Source organism: Bubalus kerabau, chromosome 10, assembly GCF_029407905.1.
Source record: "Bubalus kerabau isolate K-KA32 ecotype Philippines breed swamp buffalo chromosome 10, PCC_UOA_SB_1v2, whole genome shotgun sequence".
In the NCBI taxonomy this organism is placed as follows: domain Eukaryota; kingdom Metazoa; phylum Chordata; class Mammalia; order Artiodactyla; family Bovidae; genus Bubalus; species Bubalus kerabau.
Genome location: NC_073633.1, coordinates 33,239,500 through 33,264,409, shown reverse-complemented (window position 1 = coordinate 33,264,409; position 24,910 = coordinate 33,239,500). Strand labels below are relative to the sequence as shown.

At 42.4% G+C, this 24,910-nt stretch overlaps 3 protein-coding genes across 14 annotated transcripts in view; 1 reads left to right on the top strand and 2 right to left on the bottom strand.

Annotated features, from left to right (window-relative positions):
- KATNBL1 (katanin regulatory subunit B1 like 1) overlaps positions 1-4,057 on the bottom strand; it is a 59,714-nt gene extending 55,657 nt beyond the window's left edge. For all 6 annotated transcript variants that reach the window (XM_055537247.1, XM_055537248.1, XM_055537250.1 and 3 more), the window contains exon 1: positions 3,868-4,057. The gene's annotated coding sequence lies outside the window, so the exon portion shown is untranslated. The remainder of the gene's footprint in view (positions 1-3,867) is intronic.
- A 14,028-nt stretch (positions 4,058-18,085) lies between these two features.
- Positions 18,086-21,634, top strand: EMC4 (ER membrane protein complex subunit 4). Of its 5 annotated transcripts, none has more exons than XM_055537241.1 (5): positions 18,093-18,295; positions 18,616-18,730; positions 20,373-20,526; positions 20,848-21,008; positions 21,257-21,634. In XM_055537241.1, the coding sequence occupies exons 1-5, from the start codon at positions 18,210-18,212 to the stop codon at positions 21,290-21,292; spliced, it is 552 nt and encodes a 183-aa protein (XP_055393216.1). In that variant the 5' UTR covers positions 18,093-18,209; the 3' UTR covers positions 21,293-21,634. The 5 variants fall into 5 exon arrangements, with proteins under 5 accessions (XP_055393217.1, XP_055393216.1, XP_055393218.1 ...); XM_055537245.1 differs by having other exon boundaries at positions 18,169-18,193; XM_055537242.1 differs by lacking the exon at positions 20,848-21,008 and having other exon boundaries at positions 18,086-18,295.
- Positions 21,469-24,910, bottom strand: part of SLC12A6 (solute carrier family 12 member 6) — an 87,668-nt gene continuing 84,226 nt past the window's right edge. For all 3 annotated transcript variants that reach the window (XM_055537235.1, XM_055537234.1, XM_055537236.1), the window contains one exon: positions 21,469-24,530. In XM_055537235.1, the coding sequence (XP_055393210.1) occupies positions 24,439-24,530 (92 nt within the window). In that variant the 3' untranslated portion in view covers positions 21,469-24,438. The remainder of the gene's footprint in view (positions 24,531-24,910) is intronic.

Below are 24,910 nucleotides of genomic sequence, written 5' to 3'. Positions count from 1 at the left end.
AGCAGCAGAAGGGGAAAAACTTGCTAAGAAAGAACTGAAAAATAAGCTTAGTACAAAAAAAGAAAAGTTAAAAAAAAAAAGAGGAAGATTACTAATTATAGGAGTTATAGGAAAAATGAAAGCTGATAAGCATCAAGGATCCTCATTAAAATCTCATTATGTGTCTCTGTAAATAGCAGTTTATATACCTAAGATGCAAAGTATTATGAGAAGCCCAGTTTTTACATTTTTTTTAATGTGAACAATTTTTTGAAGTCTTTATTTAATTTCTTACAACACTGCCTCTGCTTCAAGGGGTTTTTTGTTTTTGTTGTTGTTTAGCTGCAAGGCATGTGGGATCTTAACTCCCCAACCAAGGCTCAAACCTGCACCCCTGCATTAGAAGGTGACGTCTTAACCACTGGACTGCCACGGAGTCCCAAGAAGCTTGGTTTATTTTAGTAGCTGCACCATTATTTTAGCTTCCCAAACTTAAAATCTTGGAGATATCATAAACTTTTATTGTTTCCTATAGTTAATCAGTCATCATGATCTAATATGTCGTCCTTCAAAATGTCCACAAGGGCTTCTCTTGTGGCTCAGCTGGTAAAGAATCCTCCTGCAATGCAGGAGACCTAAATTCAATCCCCAGGTTGGGAAGATCCCCTGGAGAAGGGAAAGGCTATCCACTCCAGTATTCTGGACTGGAGAGTTCCATGGACTATACTCCATGGGGTTGCGAAGAGTTGGACATGACTGAGCGACTTTCACTCAAAATGCTCTTTTGCATACAAAGCAAATATTTCCAACTTCAAAACAACACACATACACACACACACACACAAAAGCCTGACCATTAAAAAAGAACATTTTTCAAAGAATGAGAAATATTCATGATCTGCTGAGTCAAAAAAAAAAATCCCCACAAGAAGAAAAGTGCATAATCCTAGATTTATAAAGGAAAACAGCAATCACCATTTAAAAAAATTGGAAAAGAACCACTACAAGAAAATGTTAACAGTTGGCCTTTCTGCTTGGGGGATTTTCTAAGTGGCTTTCCCTCTTTTCACACTTGATTTGCATCTCCTAAATTTCCTACCATGAACATACATTATTTTCAAACTTAGGAAAAATATTATTTAAATCATAGTCTCATTTCACCACCTGTGCTTTCTTAAGGCCTGCTCAGTCGTTTTCTGACTCTTTGCAACCCCATGAATGTAGCCCACCAGGCTCCTCCGTCCATGGGATTTGCCAGGCAAGAATACTGGAGTGGGCTGCTATTTCTCCATCCTCACTGCTCCTATCCTAACTCCTTACAGCCTCTCCTTCCCCCAAGACTCTAACAACAGTTGTCTTCATGAGGTACCTGAAGCAGCTTCTCCCTAACTTTAATATTGCTTGTACTCCTGCTCTGAAAATTCATCATTCATACTTTAAAGCACACGGAAGCAGAAGCTAGCCATGTAAACAAAGCTTTAAAGAGGGTTTCTCAACCTCATCAGCACTGACATTTGGGGGAACTAGTTTTCATGTCCTGCTGCAGGATGCTCAGCAGCATTCCTGGCCTCTATCCACTAGATGCCAGTAGCTCCCCACCCCCCAAGTTGCGACACTGCCAAATGTCCCCGACGGGCAAAACTGCCAGTAGCTGAGAATCACCATTTAAAAGTTTGTAAACTTCTAGTATCATCTCTCTCTCTCCTTTATATTTATGTCAGACCTAAACTTCTGTGACGTATGGGTCTTATATAACACTCCTGGCACTCTTCTGCCATAATCTTCTCCTCAGTAGGAACTTTCCAAAGAGACCAGACTTACTATTCCCTAGAAAAATAATTTTCACTCCCAATTCCAAATCTTTGAATACACTGCTTCCTCACTAAAATTCCCCAATCACATTATTCAAGGTCCTACATCCAATCTTCAGTTTGGGTTCTCTGCAGAAGCCTTACTGATCTCAGTCCAGTTCACCACATACCCACTGCATTCATGAAGAAAATCTCATGTATCTTTTTTTTTTTGGTGGTGGTGGTGATTGTTAATTTTATATTCCAAACTAGACTAACTTCCCTCAGGTTTTGCTGCCCTGGCATATTTCTTTTGTATAACTAATTGGGCCTAACAGTGCTTGGTAACTGATGAATGAATTTTTAAATTCTCAGCTGTAAATAAGTGTAAACGGTTATTTCTTCTGAAATGATTTTGCTTTTGAATCCTATTTCTTGTCATGGGGGCTTCCCTGGTGGCTCAGAAGGTAAAGCATCTGCCTGCAATGCGGGAGACCCGGGTTTGATCCCTGGGTCGGCAAGATCCCCTGGGGAAGGAAATGGCAACCCACTCCAGTACTCTTGTCTGGAAAATTCCATGGATGGAGGAGCATGGTAGGCTACAGTCCATGGGGTCGGACATGAGTGAGCGACTTCACTTTCTTGTCATGGAGTTATTATTTAAGCTAATTCAGTAAGTTTTCAGAAACAAACATTAATGTACAATGGTATATTTTAAGGAACACATAGGTTTCAAACTCTACACTTATAGGAAATGATACAAACGAATTAAAACTATAAACTACAACACAAACTTAAACTTTATACGTTCTATTTATCTTAAAATAGCCAATGGATTTTTTGCTTAATGCACAAAAATTAAGCATGCCCACGGGAGAACTTGATTTAATAGCATGTGCATGTACACCAACGCACCTCACAGGTCTATTAGCTCGCCAGTTGAGAGAAGTAAATGAAATGAAACTGCTTTGTAAACTAGGAAGAACCACATGTAAAGGAGGCAGCAGAGGAATATAGCTAAAAGAGCAGAGCCGGTTTGCTTGGGTCCCAATCATATTAGCTGTGTAATCTTGAACAAGTCACTTTTAACTTCTCTGTGCCTCAGTTCCCTCCTTGTCAAAATGAGGATAGTAAGTCTGCCCAAAGCAATGTTCTCAAAACAGTGCTTGGCATACAGAAAGCACAAAATAACTATTAACCAGTGTTATTATTATAACGCTAATTATTGGCCAAGTTAAAGCCTCAACGTATAAACTTCTGATTCTAGTCTGAAGTTGTTTTTAAAAAAAAATACACAACGAAATAAACTATAGAAACTGAAGCTATTAGGTAGACTAGTTTCTCATAATTTTTGCCAAGTGCTAAACTGGTGATTGTTACAGACCTAATTTGTTACAATCCTTTTTTTTTTTTTTTTTTAAGATCTCAAAGAAACTGACATAGACACCTCTGTTTTCAAGGAATTTTACGAGCCACAAGAAAACAAATCAACTCTTTGTTTTCTCCATACTTAAGCCAATTTAAGAGCGTGGTAAAAGCCTAGGTACAGTTACAGAACAACTTTTCAGAAAATACAATGAGGTTTTTAAAGTTGCAATCAGCAATTCTTATGCAGTTATGTCAAGTTTTTGTCCTGCTGAACAAAAGGTTATGTGTCAGGGAAGCAAGGACCCGGCAGAAAATAAGGAAATGCCACTGCCCGGCCTAGGCGGCTCTTGGGAAAACCTGTCCTTAAACACAGTGCCTCAGACGCCGGCGTCCTTCCCCCTCCGCGGGATGCACACGTCGGCTCCACCCGAAGATAAATAAGTGACAGCAGGTTCCGTCCACGCCTCTCCCGGCCCAGACCTCTCGCGCCCACCCGGGCGGCCTCCAGCACCTGCCGCCCCGACCCTCCTCGCCCTAGTGGCGTAGGGGGCTCCACCGGACACAGCCGCCTCCCCGCCCCGACCCCCGACCCCGACCCAGGCAGCGTCACGCGGGCCAGGCCGAGGAGAGGCCGCCGCGGGGCCTGCAGGTGGGCCCAGGGCGCGGTCAGGCCCGGCCCCGGCAGGGCAGCCGCTGGCGCGAGGCAGACGCAGGCCCGCTCGTCACTTACCGGCGCCTCATGGTACCGCGGCGCCTCCGCCCAGCCCAGGCGCTGACCGACTGCGCCCGGCAGCCCAGACTACCCCTCGGCTCCCCGGCCGAGATCCAGGAACGGCCATTCAAACGCCGCCGCGCGCGCGGCCCGCCGGGATAGCTCCCCCTAGGGCTTCTTGGAGGCTCCGCCCAATGCTGGCTCCGCCTCTTTCAGGTGGCTCAGGGTGGGAGGGAGGGGGAAGACAACGTGTGGCCACAGTGCCCCCTGGCGGCCACAGGTACGCAGTATGTAGTCGTGCTATACATGATGTGGCAAGTAATACTGCTCTAGGAACTGTTGCAGAAGTCCAAGAATGACCCCGCGCTAGTGACAGTCTAGTGGATGAAACCGTGCTTTAAGTGTTGGACCAGAAGGAGCAAACAATCTGCTATAAAACTGTGGTGCAGGGAGAGATTTATTCACTCACGCTCATTTAAGTGCTCCAAGGCAAAATTTTTGAAAGGGCAGTCTAGAACTCTGCGACCTTTGGGAAATCATATAAACGCCCTTAAGCTTTGGTTTCCCCATCTATGAAATGGGGTTATTAATGGTATCTGCCTCATAGTTCTGAGGATTACATGAGTTAACACATATAAAATTCTTAGAGGACTGTATCTGGCACATAGTAGTATCAGTCACTCAGTTGTGTTTGACTCTTTGTGACCCCATGATCTGTAGCCTGCCAGGCTCCTTTGTTGACGTTTGGCAGCCATGTGGCTGCCAAACAAATACAAATGGCAGCTCCTGCTCCATTCTCCAGGCAAGAATGCTGGAGTGGGTAGCCATTCACTTCTCCAGGAGATCTTCCTGACCCAGGGATAGAACCCAGGTCACTTGCGTTGGAGGAGGATTCTTTACTGTCTGAGCCACCAGGGAAGTCCAGCACATAGTAAGCACTATATAATTGTTAGCTCTTATTTTTTACTTCCTAATACTTGCTAGACTCTTTTCTGGACTCTTAAGAACACAACAAATATGCATGATGTAGACCCTGTCCCCAGGAAGCAGGCTCAGTTTCTTTAGGGTGGGGAACACCGAGATGAGGTTAGGGTTGGGTCTGTCCCTGAGGTGATTTTTAATTATCGAGGGTAATTCTCTTCATCGTAGTGGAGACAGAGTCAGTCTTCAAAAGTAAGCTACTGATCAAAGTTAACCAAATTGTGATGGGAGCAAGTTTATCTTTGGTGGGCCTCTCATCCCTTGCAGAACCCACCCAAGTAGTGCATTTCACGAAACAGTTGTTCACTGTAAGATTCCACATCCCCCACCCCAAAAAGACTTCACATCACTGCTTTTTGCACTCCATTAAGAGCTCCCCAAGGCTGCCTAAGGAACAGGTTGCCTAATTTGGGTTCAACAATATTTCTGAAGGCCCACCATTGTGCCAGGATGCAATCTACCGGCAGATAACTTGGAGGAGCTCACAGTGGCTTGGATAAATAGGGAAGGAGATCATTCCAATACACAGTGGTGAATGCAATGATAAAAGGTTTATCCTAGATGCTCTGGAAGTTCAGAGCAATGTGAGGCCTGGTCGAAAAATTAATCAGAGCTAAAATATAATTTTGTGATAATAACAATGTATTTTTTCTATCTAGTAATAAGGTCCTTACTAAATGCCAAAAAAAAGTAATGGTAAAAGTTTCAGGCACTACTTTAGGTTGATGGGAGAAATATTGTTAGGGTATGTTTTACATAAGCAGTCTTGGAGAGCTTCTCAGATCGTACCAAGCACAAGCAGGCACATGCCTCTGCATGGGGCACTGCCTGTTAACGAGGGCTGAGAGAGTCCAGCAGGTTGAGTGAGGGAGGGAGCAGAAGCTCTGGGTTCTAGGGCTGTGAAGCATAGAACATTCCCTGAGTAGGACTTACACTAAGTGGGTGTGCCATTTTAAAGAAAATAAACTCATACATGGGTGAAGTCACTTTCTCTCAAGCTATTTCTTCATCGCCATTACCACAAACAGGAATTTCTTGACCCACTACACAAAGGCAGTATGCTGGGCCCTCCCCAGGAGAGGGTGAAAAGAGTGTAAGGCATAGTTCTTACCCTCAAGGAAGGCTGGGTGATGAAGTAAAACAACTAACGGAGTCCTGGGACTCAGGGAATCTGTGGTGTTGACACAGAAGGATTTCAGCTCAAACAAGGCCTCAGGTTGTCCAAAGGCCAGAAGAGAACCTTGATATTCTCATTTCTAAAACGTCTTAGGGCAAGAGTTTCAGGTAGGTTTGTCTCCAGACTCGGGTTCCAGGGTTTAGAGACATCTGGCCCACATGGCTGCCAAACCTCAACATAGCTTAAGGTGAAAAGAAATAAATTTGTCTTCCTATTGCTTTTTTGGAAATATATACCATTTTAGTGACGAAAATGCAGGTCAGTTTTCTTCACTGATACTTTTCAGTCAATAAAGTTGCATTTTCCACCCCCTTGGAACTCAATCAAGACGTTTTAATGGATTTAAAAAAAGTGCATTCCACACATATTTTTATTATCCCTGCACCACCAGACCTTATGCATAGAAATGTAGTTCTCAGAGAGCCCTTGGCAGTCTCAGAGAGTGCACTCCTCTAGCCATTCCCTCAGGCCTTCCTTCTGACTGCCTTAAATATTCCTTCCATTTGAGTGATCAGGCAGCCGAGTTAGCCTCTCTGCCCTACATCTCCCTCTTACAGGGATATGGACATCTTTCAGGAACGGTGTGTAGAACTCTGGCTCTAAACACCCATGTAAGAAAAGAACTCTCATGCCATGCCGTAAGAGTGCTTCTGAGTGGAGAGTCAGGGGAGAGATCATGTAGGAAGGTTGGAGTCGAGAGGATTTTAATAATGGGAGATATACAAAACAAATTCCAGGACTGCTCTCTGTCCCGATTTGAGTCCGGTGGAAAGAGCTCTAGCTAGTGGCAGGAGCAGAGACTGTCACCTGACGGGTTGTGGAGATCTTGAATGATCAAGCGAAGGTGTTTGGGAAGGAAAAACATTATTAGAAACCAGTAAAAGTCTATTACTTATAGACAAGCACTGTTTCTATTTGAACATACATTTTTTTCAGATGTTTTACTATGCACTTATAACTATATTTAAGAACAGAAATTAGATCATATCCTACTTAACACTTGTAAGCTGCTTTTTTATGATATCATATTTTGTAGATCAATCCATACAAAATCAATTGAAGTGCCAATTTGTATAAATGCACATAATAATAAAAATGGCAGTTGAACCTTAAAAAGGCATAGGCATTGAGCAGGGAAGTGACAGCGTTACATCAATACTTTGGAAGGATTAGTCTATCATCAGGATGCAAGGTGGCTAGTGAGAGGAGGAAGGGAGGACGGAACTTTAGGTATGAAGCGAGCTCGTTCAGGTCAGAGGTTCAGGGAACCTGAGCATTTACTACGGTGATGCCATTCTCACCCCTCCAGAATGAAGCTGGGCCTGGTAGAAGACCAAGCGTGAAGAGATGTAAAACACAGCAATAGCTCATCCTTTCCATGGCTAACTACATCCACTGCTCAGCCTCAGAGCCCCTGGAAAATTCCAGGCAGCTGGCTTTGGCAAAGTGAGAAGTCCGTCCCTTTTATTCTGCTCCTCCCTTCCCCACCTTCCTGTGCAGACTGTGAAAGGAAAGAATGGCAGTAGGGAAAGTTTCAGATAAGGCAGTGCCACTGGAAACGAGCAAGTGCACTCCTAGTTTGCAAGATTCACAGTCCTTTCAAATACCACCACGGTACACATGCCCTTCTAGGTGGCAGAAGCAGCAATTTCCTGGATTTTGTTTGAGGGGTGGAGGGTGGGGACAGCTGAATGGGAGTGGATCCTCCTGTTAAAGCAGTTTGTTTTGGATGCAGCTGTTCCCCTTTGACAGCTGGAAAGCAGATGATGATATTTGTTATAGATTTTTCAAATCCGAAGCCCAAGAGACCATTTCCCTCCTCCCCCATAGATTTCCTGCATTTAGGTACACTGTCACCAAGTGAAAGAAGGTAGGGCAGCCTGTTAGAGTGGAAGGAATGCTAGCTTTGGAGCAAGGTTCATCTCTCGCAGAAGCCTAGATCACCGCCTTTGGGCCCTTCCACGCCACTTTTACCTCAATTGCACAATGGGGAGAACAGTAACTCTTCTCTCGGGATGCTGGGGAATAGGGAAACCTATGTAAAACACTCCAATAGTACACACCACAGTGACTCTCTCTGACATTACCTTTTCAGTGATTTTTCTAAGAGAAGAATACAATTTGGTTGACTGCTCCCTTGGAAAGCCAGACTTGGAATTAGACCAGCTCCAGGTGGGGGACTAGTGCTGGGGAGACAGACTCACTGCGGTGCTGACAGCCTGGTAATCAGTACAGAGTATCTCAAAGCGGTGACCATTCGCAAAACAAGTCCAGTCATGCAGTTGCTTAGAGGGTTCTTCACAAACGCATAGTGGAGAGGGGTTCAAAGGCAAGGTACAGGCAAAAAGGAAAGGAAATGGCAGGACAAGGAGCATCAGGAGCAGGATAACAACTTTGGGAAGAGTACTTGAAAGAGCAAACAGCCTCAAGAGGTCCACAAAGGTCTACAGCCTCAAGAGACTGGAGCTGCAGGAAGACCACGAAAACTGAAGTCTGCTTCTTAGAGCTGGACCAAGGCCAAACCACTTTGGCAGTAACAAAATTGAGTCTGAACAGAAACTGGCTATGCAATATTAAATACGTTCTTTGTAACACCTGTTCTGCAAGATGTCACTAGATTGAAAATAAAAAGAGGGAAGAAGAAAAAAAGTTTCCTTGGCCACAGCAGTTTGGTAACTGTTGGATAAAACAAATATTTCTTTACTGTAGTATACCACTTCTCAAAGTCTTTAAAATACTAACATTAACTGTGACTCTAAAAGAAAGACAGGGAATTCTCTGGTGGTCCAATGGTTAGGACTCCACACTTTCACTGCCAATGGCCCAGGTTCAACTCCTGTTAGGGGAACTAACATCCTGCAAGCCTTGAGGAGTGATATATAGATATACATATAGACAGACAGATAGATAGATACAGGTATGCGAGCATACTCGGTCACTTCAGTCATGTCTGACTCTCTGTGACCCTGTGGACTGTAGCCCACCAGGTTCCTCTGTCCATGGGATTCTCCAGGCAAGAATCCTGGAGTGGGTTGCCATGCCCTCCTCCAGGGGATCTTCCTGTCCCAGGGATCAAACCCATGTCTCTCATGTCTCCTGCATTGCAGGCAGATTCTTTATCTACTGAGCTACCTGTGCAGCCCAAAGTTACCTCAACTCTGAATCCTTCAGAGGGGAGAACACAAATATTCTACAGCGTTATTCTCATCTACAAAGGGTAGCAGGACTAGTCCCAGTCCTGGGAAATGGAGTGTGGCTCCAGTTGCAGGCTGGTTGGAGAGGATTGTGGAAATGGGGCAGGGAGAAAGTGCAGTGTGGTAGCGCCGCATGATCTCAGCCAAGGCTGGATAAAAGCAACAGAACCTGAACATCTATCAGAGGTATCAGAGAATTAAACACAAAACCCTGAAAGATTTAGTCATATTTTTTCCTTTGCCTGTCCTTTGCCTTTTATAAAAATAAAAATATGGCCCTTTATGGAATAGCATGTTATAAAATATATGTTAAATAAGTCAAAATATAAATCAAAAAAGTCTGAGAGAGTCTAAATCAAACTGCCCATGAAAATTGCTACCACTTTTTTGCATGGCAGGATTTATTACCTTGTTTACTTATTTGTATTCTCCATTTTGTACAATAAATGTCTTTAAAAAAAAATAATTGTTTAAAAGTAACTTTACTGGGACTTCCCTGATGGTCCAGTGGTTAAGAATCTGTCTTGCAAGTCAGGGAATGTAGGTTCGATCCCTGGTCAGGGCACTATGATCCCACGTGCCACAAAGCAACTAAGTCTACACGCTGCACCTACCGAGCCTGCGCCACAACTAGAGTCCATGTGACGCAATGAGAGATCCTGCCTGACGCAATGAAGATCCTCTGTGCTGCGACTCAGACCCAACACAGCCAGATACACAATAAATACATGTTTTTTAAATACAGAAATTTAAAAAAAACACTTTGCTAATTTATAGCAATTAGGAAATTAAAACTGCAAAATTTTTAAAGTTTAGGATTTGATTTGGCAGCTTTGGGGAATATTATTTTAGTATTTGTGATTATTTCTCACTTGAGCTAACCCTGGTTAGCTTAATTCATTTGAATGGAACCGCTTTCAGAAGGAAACTTGTATTAGTTTCTAGGACCACGGTAACAAAGTACCAGAAACCTGAGTGGCTCAAAACAGAAATACAATCTCTCACAATTCCAGAGGCTGGAAAACCAAAATCAAGGTGTTGGCAGGGCCATGATCTTTCTGCAGGCTCTACACAACAATCTTTCTTCCTTGCTTCTTCCTAGCTTCTGATGGCTGGGCAATCATTGACTTGTAGCTTCATTTCTCCAGGCTCCCTCCATTGTCACATGGACTTCCTTCCACCCTGTGCATATATCTGTGTTCCCTCTCTTCTTATAAGGACATCAGTTATTGGATTTAGAACCCACCCTGATCCAGTATGACCTCATCTTAACTAATTACATCTGCCAAGTTCCTATTTCCAATTAAGGTCACATTCTGAGATTCCAGGTGGATGTGAATTTGGAGGGGACACTATATGCTGCTGCTGCTGCTGCTAAGTCGCTTCAGTAGTGTCCGACTCTGCTCGACCCCATAGATGGCAGCCCACCAGGCTTCTCCGTCCCTGGGATTCTCCAGGCAAGAACACTGGAGTGGGTTGCCATTTCCTTCTCCAATGCATGAAAGTGAAAAGTGAAAGTGAAGTCACTCAGTCATGTCCGACTCTTAGCAACCCCATGGACTGCAGCCCACCAGGCCCCTCCGTTCATGGGATTTTCCAGGCAAGAGTACTGGAGTGGGGTGCCATTGACTTCTCCGGGACACTATATAATTCACTACAAAACTACAGATAATTTAGTTCACAAACTCTTGAAAATACAAATTAGCACATCTTGGAGGGCCTATTTGAATCTATTAATATTGTAACTGTAACCTCTGTGGCAGGTGACCTTAATCAACCTTTTTTTTTTTTTCCATAACAGTGACAAATGGGAACAACCTAAATGCTCATTAATTAGGGACTGGTTAAATTATCATACATTTATGCCATGTATATGCTCTAGCCTTTAAAAAGAACGAGGTAGACTTGAGTGACAGACATGAAAGATACTCAATATGGATTAGAAGGAAATGGCAACCCACTCCAGTGTTCTTGCCTGGAGAACCCCGTGGACAGAGGAGCCTGATGGGCTGCTGTCCATGGGGTTGCACAGAGTCGGACATGACTGAAGCGACTTAGCGTGCATGCATGCATTGGAGAAGGAAATGGCAACCCACTCCAGTATTCTTGCCTGGAGAATCCCAGGGACGGAGGAGCCTGGCAGGCTGCGGTCTATGGGGCCACACAGAGTCGGACACTACTGAAGCGACTTAGCAGCAGCAGCAGCAATATGGATTAAGTGAAAAAAAAGTCAGTAGACAGTGTATGTTTTCATTTATGTAATAAACTCCTACAAATTGAACAATCCTACATTTATTTTATGTTTTAAGGGATAACTTTATCTTTCAAAAGCACTTCAATAAGCACCAAAAGGTACTTATTATTCTCCTTCAATTCTTCTGAATCCCACTTCACCCTTTTATTAGTCTGCCTGGACTACTATAACAAAATACCACAGAATGTATGGCTTTGACGACAGAAATTTATTTTCTCACAGTTCTGGCGGCTGGGAAGTCCAAGATCAAGATGCTGGCTGATTCAGTTCCTGGTGAGCACTCCCCTCCTGGCTTGTAGAAAGCCACCTTCTCACTGCATCCTCACATGGCAGACTGAGCGAGCAAGCTCTCTGGTGTGTCTTCTTCAGTTCAGTTCAGTTCAGTCGCTCAGTCGTGTCTGACTCTTTGCGACCCCATGAATCGCAGCACGCCAGGCCTCCCTGTCCATCACCAACTCCCGGAGTTCACCCAAACTCACGTCCATCGAGTCAGTGATGCCATCCAGCCATCTCATCCTCTGTCGTCCCCTTCTCCTCCTGCTCCCAATCCCTCCCAGCATCAGAGTCTTTTCCAATGAGTCAACTCTTCGCATGAGGTGGCCAAAGTACTGGAGTTTCAGCTTTAGCATCAGTCCTTCCAATGAACACCCAGGACTGATCTCCTTTAGGATGGACTGGTTGGATCTCCTTGCAGTCCAAGGGACTCTCAAGAGTCTTCTCCAACACCACAGTTCAAAAGCATCAATTCTTTGATGCTCAGCTTTCTTCACGGTCCAACTCTCACATCCATACATGACTACTGGAAAAACCATAGCCTTGACTAGACGGACCTTTGTTGGCAAAGTAATGTCTCTGCTTTTGAATATGCTATCTAGGTTGGTCATAACTTTCCTTCCCAGACACTAATCCCAGTGTGACAGCCTTACCTTCATGACCTCATCTAACCCTGATTGCCTGTCCCCACAAAAGCCCCAGGTGGCGCTAGAGGTAAAGAACCTGCCTGCCAACACACAGAGACATAAGGGTTCGATCCCTGGGTCCGGAAGATCCCCTGGAAGAGGGCACAGCAACCCACTCCAGTATTCTCGCCTGGAGAATCCCGTGGACAGAGGACAGTGGTGGCCTACAGTCTGTAGGGTAGCAAAGAGTCAGACATAACTGAAGTGACTTAGCACACATGCACACAAAAGCCCCACTTCAAATAAATACATTAGGAGTTAGGGCTTTGACATATGAATTTTGGGAGGACACAAACACTCAGTCCATAACAATTCTCCTTATAAAAAACTCAGGCTATAAAACAATGCTTTACAATGGAACCAACTGAAGCTTTCTAAAAAGTAGCACATAAGAAAAAATGCCCCCAAAGGACCTAGATTGGTCATTCAGATCCTGGATGTAGACTCCAGTATTCTTAGATTCCAGTATTCTGTGTAGTGGGATGTAGCTTACCCCACTCCCAAGATACCTGAAATTGATCACCAGATGAATTCAGAGTAACCAAGCTTGAATAAACATGTTACACCATCAGAGATGTATTGTTATGACTCACACAATGGTTGTCATTCTTATTCTTTAATGGATCTGTGGGAATGGCAATCCTCCCAGCTTCCTAAGCAAGTGCTAGAGGGAAGTGCTATAATGGGAACCTGTTAAAATGTGAATTTCACAACCGTCCTCTTGAATGAGAAAGGTAGTTGATAATGAAGAATGGTATTACTAGCCAGCCTCTTCTCCCAGCACCCTATTATTTCATGTCACTGCTGACAGGGGCATTTCATGACACTAAATGGCCGTGAACCAGAAACAGAAAAAATTGTAATCTGCATAGAAACGATGCAGAAACCCAATCTGAACTAAGAAGGTAGGATCTTAACCCCCAAAATATATATTTTTTTTCTAAAAAAAAAAAAAAATATATATATATATATATATATATTTTTTTTTTTCTGATCAAGGGGTTTGAAAATGCAAACAGACAAAATGGAGCAAAAAATTTTCATCCTGTTAAAACCCTATTACTGCCATGGAAACAACTGTACCATGAATGGTATAATAGTAAGGTGTTCCTTTTCAGAAGACAGTAATGGTAGTAGAGTTAAATAACAAATAACTAGAGATTGCAATAGAAGCCCATTTTACTGAAGCTGCTAAAAAGCTTAGGAGCTTTTTTTAAAACACTGGGGGAACTGGTTGAACCAGTGAGGCTAGCCGAATAGAATTTTAATAGAGACACTGTAAAATGGCATAGACCAAAAACTTCAGAGGTAGCTGTAAAACTTTTTCCTTTAGAGGGATGCATTCTCACAAATCTGGTTGTATGAACAGAAAATTTCTTTGTTCGTTTCAATCCAAATGCAGATGCTCTGAAGAAAATGGCATGAAGTATTAGAAGCAGTCAGCTGCTTAGACCCTTAAAGGGTTTCCCTTGTGGCTCAGCTGGTAAAGAATCCACCTGCAATGTGGGAGACCTGGGTTCGATCCCTGAGTTGGGAAGATCCCCTGGAGAAGGGAAAGGTTACCCACTCCTATATACTGGCCTGGAGATGGACTGTATAGTCCATGGGGTCGCAAAGAGTCAGACACGACTCAGCTACTTTCACTTCACTAGACCTTTCAGGAGGTGTTTGGGGATGAGAGGGGAAGACACAAACACAAATGCCAAAACTGGACAGTGGCACAAACTGTAAAAGCAAATGAGGCAACTCATGTGACCTGTGGAATCATGGTTTGCCTTCTCATAGTTTCTTTAATTAAAAAAACATTTACTCAAAGCCACAAAGTAAGGGAAGTTTAATATTTATTTTTATAATTTCAGTATTCCTATTATTTTCTAATTCAAGTTTCTCCCAGTGGGGAGGAATACAAGGAGGCTCTCAAAAACTAATGATTGCTTAAACTACTCTGTGTAAATTCAAACCTTGTCATTTTAGAGCAATGAAACACTCTTAGGTCAGTGGTTCTGAATCCTTGTTGCAAAGTACAATCACCAGGAGAGCCACACAAAAAACACTGATGCATTTGATCCCTGCTAAGCAGATGAAGTAAAATCTCTAGGTGTGTCCAAGGCATCAGTATTTTTTAAGGGCTCTCAAGGTGAATCTCCGAATCATTCTGCTTTTAGGTTTAAAATCATGTCATGTTATCAGTTCAGTCGCTCAGTCGTGTCCAACTCTTTGCAACCCCATGAATTGCAGCACGCCAGGCCTCCCTGTCCATCACCAACTCCCGGAGTTCACTCAGACTCACATCCATCGAGTCAGTGATCCTATCCAGCCATCTCATCCTCTGTTGTCCCCTTCTCCTCCTGTCCCCAATCCCTCCCAGCATCAGAGTCTTTTCCAAGGAGTCAACTCTTTGCATGAGGTGGCCAAAGTACTGGAGTTTCAGCTTCAGCATCATTCCTTCCAAAGAACACCCAGGGCTGATCTCCTTCAGAATGGACTGGTTGGATCTCCTTGCAGTCCAAGGGACTCTCAAGAGTCTTCTCCAACACCACAGTTCAAAAGCATCAATTCTTCATCGCTCAGCTTTCTTCACAGTCCAACTCTCACATCCATACATGACCACTGGAAAAACCATAGCCTTGACTAGATGGAACTTTGTTGGCAAAGTAATGTCTCTGCTTTATAATATGCTGTCTAGGTTGGTCATAACTTTCCTTCCAAGGAGTAAGCGTCTTTTAATTTCATGGCTGCAGTCACCATCTGCAGTGATTTTGGAACCCAAAAAAATAAAGTCTGCCACTGTTTCCACTGTTTCCCCATCTATTTCTCATGAAGTGATGGGACCAGATGCCATGATCTTTGTTTTCTGAAGTTGAGCTTTAAACTCAACTTTCAGTTTCTTAAAGTTGAGCTTTAAGCCAACTTTTTCACTCTCCACTTTCACTTTCATCAAGAGGCTTTTTAGTGCCTCTTCACTTTCTGCCATAAGGGTGGTGTCATCTGCATATCTGAGGTTATTGATATTTCTCCCGGCAATCTTGATTCCAGCTTGTGCTTCTTCCAGCCCAGCGTTTCTCATGATGTACTCTGCATATAAGTTAAATAAGCAGGGTGACATAATTAATAACATTTATTTTTTTCTAAATCCAAAAGTGGTAGCTGCATAATGCAGAGTATTAGGAAAAGTATGGAAAGTACAATTTTAAAAAATGATCTGAAATCCCACTGTTCCTTTATATGTTTACAATGTCTGTTTTCTTTGAATATGCCATATATGAAATAATAATATGCAAAAAACTAAAAGTTACCGTTAGAAGTAATCTAGTATAAGTCAATCACTTACTTTATACATGAAGAAATGAAGGCCAACAGACTTCCTTCCTCTCTGAGGAGTTCATTTGGAGTCAGGATTAGAATATAGATTTCCCTTTACTTTTCTTGCAAAACACATTTTTGTGCAAAAACTTCGATCCACACAAGTTTCATTCCAATCTGAAACTCTGTTTACATAAAGAATCTATTATTTATCATGATATTCTAACAATTTTTAAGAATATCAGTCAGATCGTTAAGAGTGACTTCGCCTTTCTCTTGAATTTGAGCACATAGGTAGCCCCCTGTGTTCTACAGAACACTGATTCCATTGGAAACTAACACATGTTATGAAAAAAAAGACAGAGATTTCTCATTCAGGCAGATTGGAAAACAAAATGAAAGGAGTTTCTTTACTGCATCACTTCTTGTGGTTTTAGTGTTATACTAATAGCACTGAGAATCTCTGGGATGTATGTGCAGAATACAATATCTCGAATTTATTTGACCTTGGAACCTTTCCTCAGTTCAATCTCAATAGCTTCATGTTCTTTGGAACACATTTCAGCAAATAACACTGTGAGATTCCTAGAATAAAGGAATAAATAAATCTGTAGTACCTTATTAGGGGCTTCCCAAGTGGTTCAGTGGTAAATAATCCACCTTCCAGGGCAGCAGATACAGGTTTGATTCCTGGATCAAGAAAATCCCCTGGAGGAGGAAATGGCAACCCACTCCAGTATTCTTGACTGGAAAAATCCCATGGACAGAGGAGCCTGGTGGGCTACAGTCCATGAGGTCGCAAAGAGTTGAATAAGACTTAGCCACTAAGCATGAACATGAGCACTCTAAAAAATTTTATACCAAGCAGAGGAGTACTTTAAAAGGGAAGGAGTATATGACTTGAAGGACAATGGCAGCAATATTGGTTATAAAAGGGGAAAAAAAACAGTAAACAACTTAAATACCCGGTAATAGGTTTAATTATGATATGCTGCTGCTGCTGCTAAGTCGCTTCAGTCGTGTCCGACTCTGTGCGACCCCATGGACTGCAGCCTACCAGTGTCCTCCGTTCATGGGATTTTCCAGGCAAGAGTACTGGAGTGGGGTGCCATTGCTTTCTCCGTAATTATGATATAGGCATATAAATAAATATAAAACCCAATCACTAGGAAGGATGTTGGAGATTAGTGATGTTAAAAAAACACAGGACTTCCCTGCTGGTCCAGTGGTTAGGAGTCAGACTGCTAGTTGGGGTTCGGGGGGGGGGGCACAGATTCCATCCCTGATTAGGGAAGATCTCACATGCCAAGGAGCAACTAGGCCCCTGCACAACTACTGAGCCCATTCCCATCAGCTACTGAAGACGGTGGGCCCTAGAGTTCCTCCTGCACAAGAGAAGCCACTGCCGTGAGAAGCCAGAGCACCATCCCTGTTCCTCATACAGAAAGCCCACATGCAGCAACAATGACCCAGCACAGGCAAAAATAAAATTTAAAAGAAAATAAAAAACATGGAATGCATTTGTGGCAAGCACTCCGTTTAAACTCATAACAAGCCTTGAAAGCAGGTACGCATGAAAAGGTTTGAAAACAAAGAATCAGACTTGCCCCAAAGTCACACAGTTAAGTAGGGAAGCCAGGACTCAAAGGGAAACTGAATATCGAGCCCAAGAGTCTTAAAACGCCCACAGGCCTCCCAGGTTTTGTGCAGGGCAGGGATGGCTCCTGGAATACGGTGGACATTCAACACTCAGAAGCCACTAAATAACTCACTCAAAGTCGCACAATGCGTGGTTTCACCACGCATATAAACAGAGTTTATATGGATACAAACAGAGATTTGAAGTTGTGTTCCCAAGAAGGCGTAAAAGTTGCAGAAGCCCTTGCCTTCAATGCTTCCCTGGTAGCTCAGCTAGTAAAGTATCTGCCTGCAATGCAAGAGACGCCGGTTCGATTCCTGGGTTGGGAAGGTCTGCTGGAGAACGGCTAGGCTACCCACTCCACTATTCTTGGGCTTCCCTGGTTGCTCAGCTGGTAAAGAATCCGCCTACAAGGCGGGAAACCTGAGTTCCATCCCTGGGTTGGGAAGATTCCCTGGAGAAAGTAAAGGCTACCCAGTCCAGCATTCTGGCCTGGAGAATTCAATGGGTCGCAAAGGGTCGGACACGACTGAGCGACTTTCACTTCACTTTCTTGGCTTCAACCTCTAACGCCGAGTCAGTATAGACTTTCCTCTGTCCCATAAACCGCACCTCAGAGGTCAAGGAACACCCAAAAGGTCTCTTCAGAGAGAAGAGAGCTCAACAGTCCCTTTAGCACCAAGCTCACACACCAATTGGCCACGGTACAATTTCCGGGGCGGAAGTGACGTCTATAGTTGCGCGCCGGAAATGGACTTACAGAGTGAACCTAAGAAGTCGCCGAGGTCTTTGGGCTTGGGATCCGGCTACGCTTTGGTCCAGAGCTTTGCCGCATTGGTAAGCGGCTGTCGCCATGACTGCGCAAGGGAGCCTGGTGGCTAACCGAGGCCGGCGCTTCAAGTGGGCGATTGAGCTGAGCGGACCTGGAGGAGGCAGCAGGTGAAGTGCTGGGCAAAGCTCGATATCAGAGCTTTCACTGTAGAACTACCCCAGAGAAATAGGACCTGAGCCCTCACGTACAACTCGCTAAAAAGACGACTCCTGGGGAGCTGATGGCTTCTCTGCTGTGGAGATTTCTGTGTCCAAAGGATGCTTATTTCATCCTTCCCCGTAGGCCAGGATCTGACGAAACCACGGGAGGACTTGGTCTAATATAGGTAGATGCATCTGAGGATCTTTATTCCTATGATGAGAACAGGAAATGTGCGATATGAAGTGTGGGAGGCTACAGCCTTAGTTTTTTTTGGTTTGGTCTGTAGGGGTCGAAGTGACCGGGGCGGTGGCCAGGGAGACTCGCTGTACCCAGTTGGTTACTTGGACAAGCAAGTGCCTGATACCAGCGTTCAAGAGACAGACCGGATCCTAGTGGAGAAGGTACAGAGGTATAGATGTAACCATAGTCCGTGGGCCAGTTCTGAGCTACACACCTACCTCTTCTTCCAGGCAGCACATGGATATCTTACTGAAGATGGCCCTTATCCCGAATATTTGGTAGCTAAACTGCTTAAGTGTTACATTAGTTGACCGTATCAGCTCCAAAAGTGCTAATTGGAAAAATAAAAGACGGTTGAACATAAGGTATAATAAAGTAGGTTGAAAATTATCTATTGGGGCAGTGCATTCCAGTTGAAGTCCTTTTTCTACTCTTGTACCCTTATACCACTCATCCAATCTGTCAGAGTAGTCTGTTGGTTCAAATAGATTGAAAACTTATTTCTTATTGCTTTAATCGATCATCCTGGTCGAAGTCACTCCATCTCCTACCACGTTCCCTTTTGTTCACTCCTGTCCCCAGAATGACCTCCTTGCTGCTGCTTAAATATGCCAGGCAACCTATTTCAGGCTTTTTGTCCTTGTTCTTCCCTTTTCCCCCGGATTCCTTTATGATTTGCTGTCTCATCTCCTTTATGTTTCTCAGATGTTACTTTTGTAGTGAAGTCTACCCTCATGCCACTCCCTATTTTCTTATATTTCTCCATATCATTCATATATTTTCTTTTTTTTTTTTTCATTGTTGTAAGCTCTATGAGAGCAAGATGTTTGTCTCCCAAGTGCCTGCAACAGTGCCTGACACTTTTTTTCCTCTCAGCCTTAATACTGCTTTTCAAAAAACCCCTTTGGCTTTCTTGATGTAGAGCAAATTTCATTGGTTTCTGCTCTCATTTTGATTTCCTTCCTTTCCATTTCCTGGGGCCTCTAATTTATTATTCTTCTGATTTCTTGAAATAGATGCTTAGATACTACTTTTGGTCTTCTAATACATATTTAAAGGTGTAAGTTTCTCAAAGCTCTGGGTCTTACAGTTTTGATATATGGTATTTTTATCAGTTAATATTTCTTTTTCCACTGACATTTCTACTTTGATTAGTGGATCATTTAGAGCACATTTGTTCACTCTAAGACATAGGAAAAAATTTCTAGTTATCTTTTTGTTACTGATTTCTAGCTCAATTACATTATAACCAAATAATATGCTTTGTATGATTTTAGAGTTATTGACATGTTCTCCATGGCTCAGTTGTCAGTTTTTGTAGATGTCCCATCTGTGTTTGAAAAGAATGTAAATTCTGTATGTTAGGTGCAGTGTTGTATGTCAGTTGGGTTAATAATGTCATTCACATCTTACGTATCTTGATTTGTCTGTTCTATTAGTAAATGTGGTGTGCTTATCTACCATTATGTGGATTTTATCTAGTTCTTCAGTTGTAGATGGGACAATGATAGGTGCAGAAGTATAAGAACAAAAGTAGGGAAGTCTCTTCTTTACCTAAAGTCATGGGGGGAAAATGGTATCTGGAAAACCCATAGGGAAAAACATAAAATAGTGAAGAAGCCTTATTTTAGTAGACGAGCAAGGTTCCTGTGGCAAAGTGAGAGAATGGCAGAGGTGGTGGAATTGAGGAGTTAGCTGAGAAGCACAGAACTGGGAATTGTGTTCATTTGACTTTAACATCAGTGATATGATAAATGTGGAACTAAGGATAGTAATCAGTGGTTAAAACTGTGTTTGTTTTAGCGCTGCTGGGACATTGCCTTGGGTCCCCTGAAACAGATTCCTATGAACCTCTTCATCATGTACATGGCAGGCAATACTATCTCCATCTTCCCTACTATGATGGTGTGTATGATGGCTTGGCGACCCATTCAGGCACTTATGGCCATTTCAGCCAGTAAGTATTTTTTTTTGCCAGTAAGTATTCTTGAAATAATCATCCACCCTAACTAAGCTTTAAGAATCACAGGCAAACTCTTTGGCAAAACCCACTGTAAATCTTTGGCACAGCTTGCTCTTGGCTAGTTGCAGTGCAGGGTGGTGATGGCAGTGGTGGTGGCATGAGGGGAAAATGGTGCTTGTGGGCTTTTGTTCACCTTGAATGGTTCTGTTGCTATCTTAGTATGGGGCTGTTTGTATTATTTATATTAATATATGGCCTGATTCATACTGAAGAAAAAGTTGTTTTGGTTTCTGACACTTTCTGTTACCCCAACAGCTTTCAAGATGCTAGAAAGTTCAAGCCAGAAGTTTCTTCAGGGTTTGGTGTATCTCATTGGGAACCTTATGGGTTTGGCATTGGCTGTTTATAAGTGCCAGTCAATGGGACTGTTGCCTACACATGCATCAGATTGGTTAGCCTTCATTGAACCCCCTGAGGTAAGGCAAAAGGAAAGTTAAATTTGGAGCAGCTCTAATGTACAGTAAATAGTTGACCCATTTAATGGTGGGGGATCACTGTTGGTATTAGAGCTCATTTCTTAAATAAGATCCATTAGGAATTTGAGAGTTGTTATTCTTAAAAGATAAAGTAAAATAGAGCTTGTGATTAAAGTAGTAAGTACTCAATTTAGGAAGTTATTTCAACACTCATTCACCATTAACCTATTTACTTTTTCGTTTCTCAGAGGATGGAGTTCAGTGGAGGAGGACTGCTTTTGTGAACTTAAGAAAGAAGCACCTGGTACCTATATATCTGGATTCTTTATGCCCAGTGGCTCCTTCTCAGCTTATTGACCCTTAACATTATCTCCTGCTGAAAAGAACCAAAAGCTCTTTTCTCCATGGTGAAAGACAATGTATGTATCACTACAAACACACAAAAACTATACCACAACTCTTGACTGAAAATAAGGTAGAAAACTTTATTTATGTTTCCAGTATAGAGCAAAACAACAAATAAAACCATGACTATGTAAACAAAAGAATGGTTGTTGTTAAATCAAGAACCACAGCAGCATCTCCTTTTAATAAATTAAATGGTTGAGAACAATACTAAAAAAAAAGTTGCACAAGTTTTTCTTAAATCTATTCTTCTTAATATTTCACTTCTATTTAACACAAGCTGGGACATAAAAATTCTGTTGGAGATACTTGTGGAAGATGTGAATTCAGATCATACATGATGAAAGGAAAAATAAACCAGACCAAAAAAGCGCATAAAATGCTTACAGTGTAATAACTACTTTAATATCCACAAAAATGGATTTTTAACACGTTTGGGGGAGTAAGGATTGGCAGGATTGCTGGGGCAACAGGAATCGGAGGCAACGGAAGATATAAAGTGGTGATCTTCCCCCCCGAGAGGAACTGGGAACCTGTCAAACAGACGCTGCGATTCAAACTTCAGTTTTAAGATAGCTATGCAACACAGAGGGCCAGCAATTAGAAAATGAATATTGTCATAACCTGCCCTGGTAAAGTCACAGCTAAGACTTAAAAGCTGGATCTCATTCAAAAAGCAGGAAGATGTCTTTCCTTTTTCTTCCTGCTTAAAACACATAGCCCCCTCCCCTAAGATGCATTCTCTTGTCAAGTTTTCAGTATTGCTTTATTTGCAGTGATTAAGAGACAAGACGCTTTGCAGACAACATAAGTGACATGTAGACATGAAATGCTCTAGACAGAGATGAGTTTAAATCTGGCCCAAGAACCGCTTCCCCATGTAACAGTGATTGTTTTAGGGGCGCACTAGGGGCTATATTAGCAGCCACTAATTCCATTATCCCTTTAAAGGATTCTTACAGAGCTCCAGCCACAAAAGGCTCTTCTAAAAACTAACCTTATTTTCTGCCCACGTTTTTTCTATACGGAAAAAAATACATATACATGTATCACTTTGGCCAGAGGGTGTGTGTAAATATAAAGGAAGTCCTGGGCAAGCTGACTTTAGAGCATGGGTCATTAAGAGCCTGGGTCCTCGGGGACTTGTTCTGCTACTGCTGGACTCAACTTAGCAATGGAGTGTTGCAATGGAAGTTGTAAACAATGCTTCTACCCTCTGCAGGAAGCAGCAGGAAAAAAAAAACACAAAACTTAAAATATGCTACCTGACTAAGCTTGGAGATTTAAAGAAGAGGAAAGGGAATAAATTAAAATGACTCAAATTTCTTAAGTCATATTGAAGGGTTTTTCTCCTCTGTCCATAAGGGTAAGAACAGTCTGCAGACTATGGAGCAAAGCAGCTTGCTCCATATCCTACTGGTAATCAAAGACTGGCACTATTTATCATTCATAAAATGAATTTCAAAAGCAGCCATGAATACAGGCAAGATAGTTTCTTGAAATACCCTATCTATCCTGTAAAATAAATGAAGACTTCACATAAAATTACCACTCAGCCACACAGGGTAGCTTCCTTATGCTTGAAAGTCAGATGTTTTGTGATCATTAAGTTAGCAAATTAGTGAAGTTTGCACAAGTATTTTCTTGACACATTTTGAGTTTTCTGAAAACAAAACAAATAGCAAAAGACTTAACTTGGATAATTTTTTAGTTCAGATCCAAGTTTCTGCAGTCAGAATAAGGAATTGAAAAAAAAAAAAAAAAGCTCATACTTTGAGCACTGAGGCGCATGCCTCAAGTCTTCACTATGGCTTTAGGAGTAAGTCCACAGGTTTCTTAAAGAAGTTTCTTGAATCAGGCCATTGCCAGTTACACCACTTGAGTGAAGCAGGTAAGAAGAATAGCAGCAGCTCAGTAACTTTGGCACTATGGAAGGAGTATGGCTCTACACTTCAAATTCCACTGCTGGATTCCCCCTTTGAAGGACAGTCCAAAGGTTTAGGGAAGGATTTTTGCCAGTCTTCCTAGCGTTTGTTATTATGATTTTTGATCTGTGCCTATAATCCAGAGGACATAAAAGGGAGAAGGAAAGGATCTGTTGGTTAATATGCATTATCATCTCTATATCCTGGATAATAGCTTATGTATTTTGCCCGTATCACATAGGTAACTACAGACTGTATTTATCCAGATCTTGATAGATACCTTTTGGAGTTCCCTTAGTTTGTCCATTTGAAAAGAACCTGAAAGAATTTTTACCCAGCCTTCTAAAGAACAATTTCCATGGTAACAGTGCCTGTATTACAATCCTAACCACAGAATGGGTTTTGAAAAACAGCCGAAATATATAATATAGTATGTGTACCTAAACATATTTCGGGGGAATCTTGTTTCGGAGGAAGTAGAGGCTGCAGTTTCATGTTTCAGTTTTTACATATTAGTACCCTAATATAAAATTAAGAGTCCCAGAGAGCAGTGGATGCACTGACGAAAATTTTCATCTTGGCCTGCCACCGACACCTACACAAAGATGTAAGATCCCCATGTACTTGGCCATGAATTCCTTAGTATGATGAGGCTGTCCTTCTCTGGCTGTTACCCCTATGGTGTCATCATTGAATCATGACTTCTAAGACTCATCTTTAATGTTAGATGTGTACTTGTGTATTTGCCTTTTGACTTCAGTTGACTTTCTAGCATCTCTTTTATCAATTTATTTTATTGGTTTAGTTTGTTCATCCTAAATTGCCTTCATCTGGAACAGGCATGGCTTGCAGGCCTCGAGCACTGTTCTGATGTTGAGGGAAGATCTACTTCTTTAAGGACAGCAGGTCATATGGTAGCGAAGAACAGATCGGTGTGTACTTTCTTGCACAAGGACTTGAGGCTCAGCTCATTAAGAGTTCAGTGTGATGTATACAGAATACAGGTCTCTAGTTGATGGGAGTGGTAATGAAGAGCTGGCACTTCCATGGAGGATAGAATCCTTTTCAGGTGAGGCCAAGCAGAGCCATTCAGGAGTAGATTATGAATAAATGGTGATCACTTCACTGCCACCACCTCGGACAAGAAGGACTCGCTCTAGTCCTTCAGTGAGTACTTCTAGGAACTCCATGTCTTCAGAAATTGTCAAGGAGACAACTAAGTAGGAAAAGAGCATTCTTAACCTGGCATCATGATAATCTGAGTTTATCTCACTACAAAGCTGAAAAATCAACAGGCTTAATTATTATATAGTCAGAACTGGATAAGTCTGAACTCTGGATTCAATTCAGTTCTGTGAAGTAATCTGGGGATCTAGTCTCTTGGCATAAATAATATTAATGCAAAACTTTCCCACTGGTTAGATTTTTCTGTTATTTTAAAATGGGGGAAACCCACAAGTAATGTGTTACCGGTACACAGTAAATAAGCCAAAAAGTAGAAAAAGCCACAACAGGGTAGATTGTAAGATTCCAAGAAAGAATCCAAGTAATTTCCAAGTGCAGCTCCTAGAG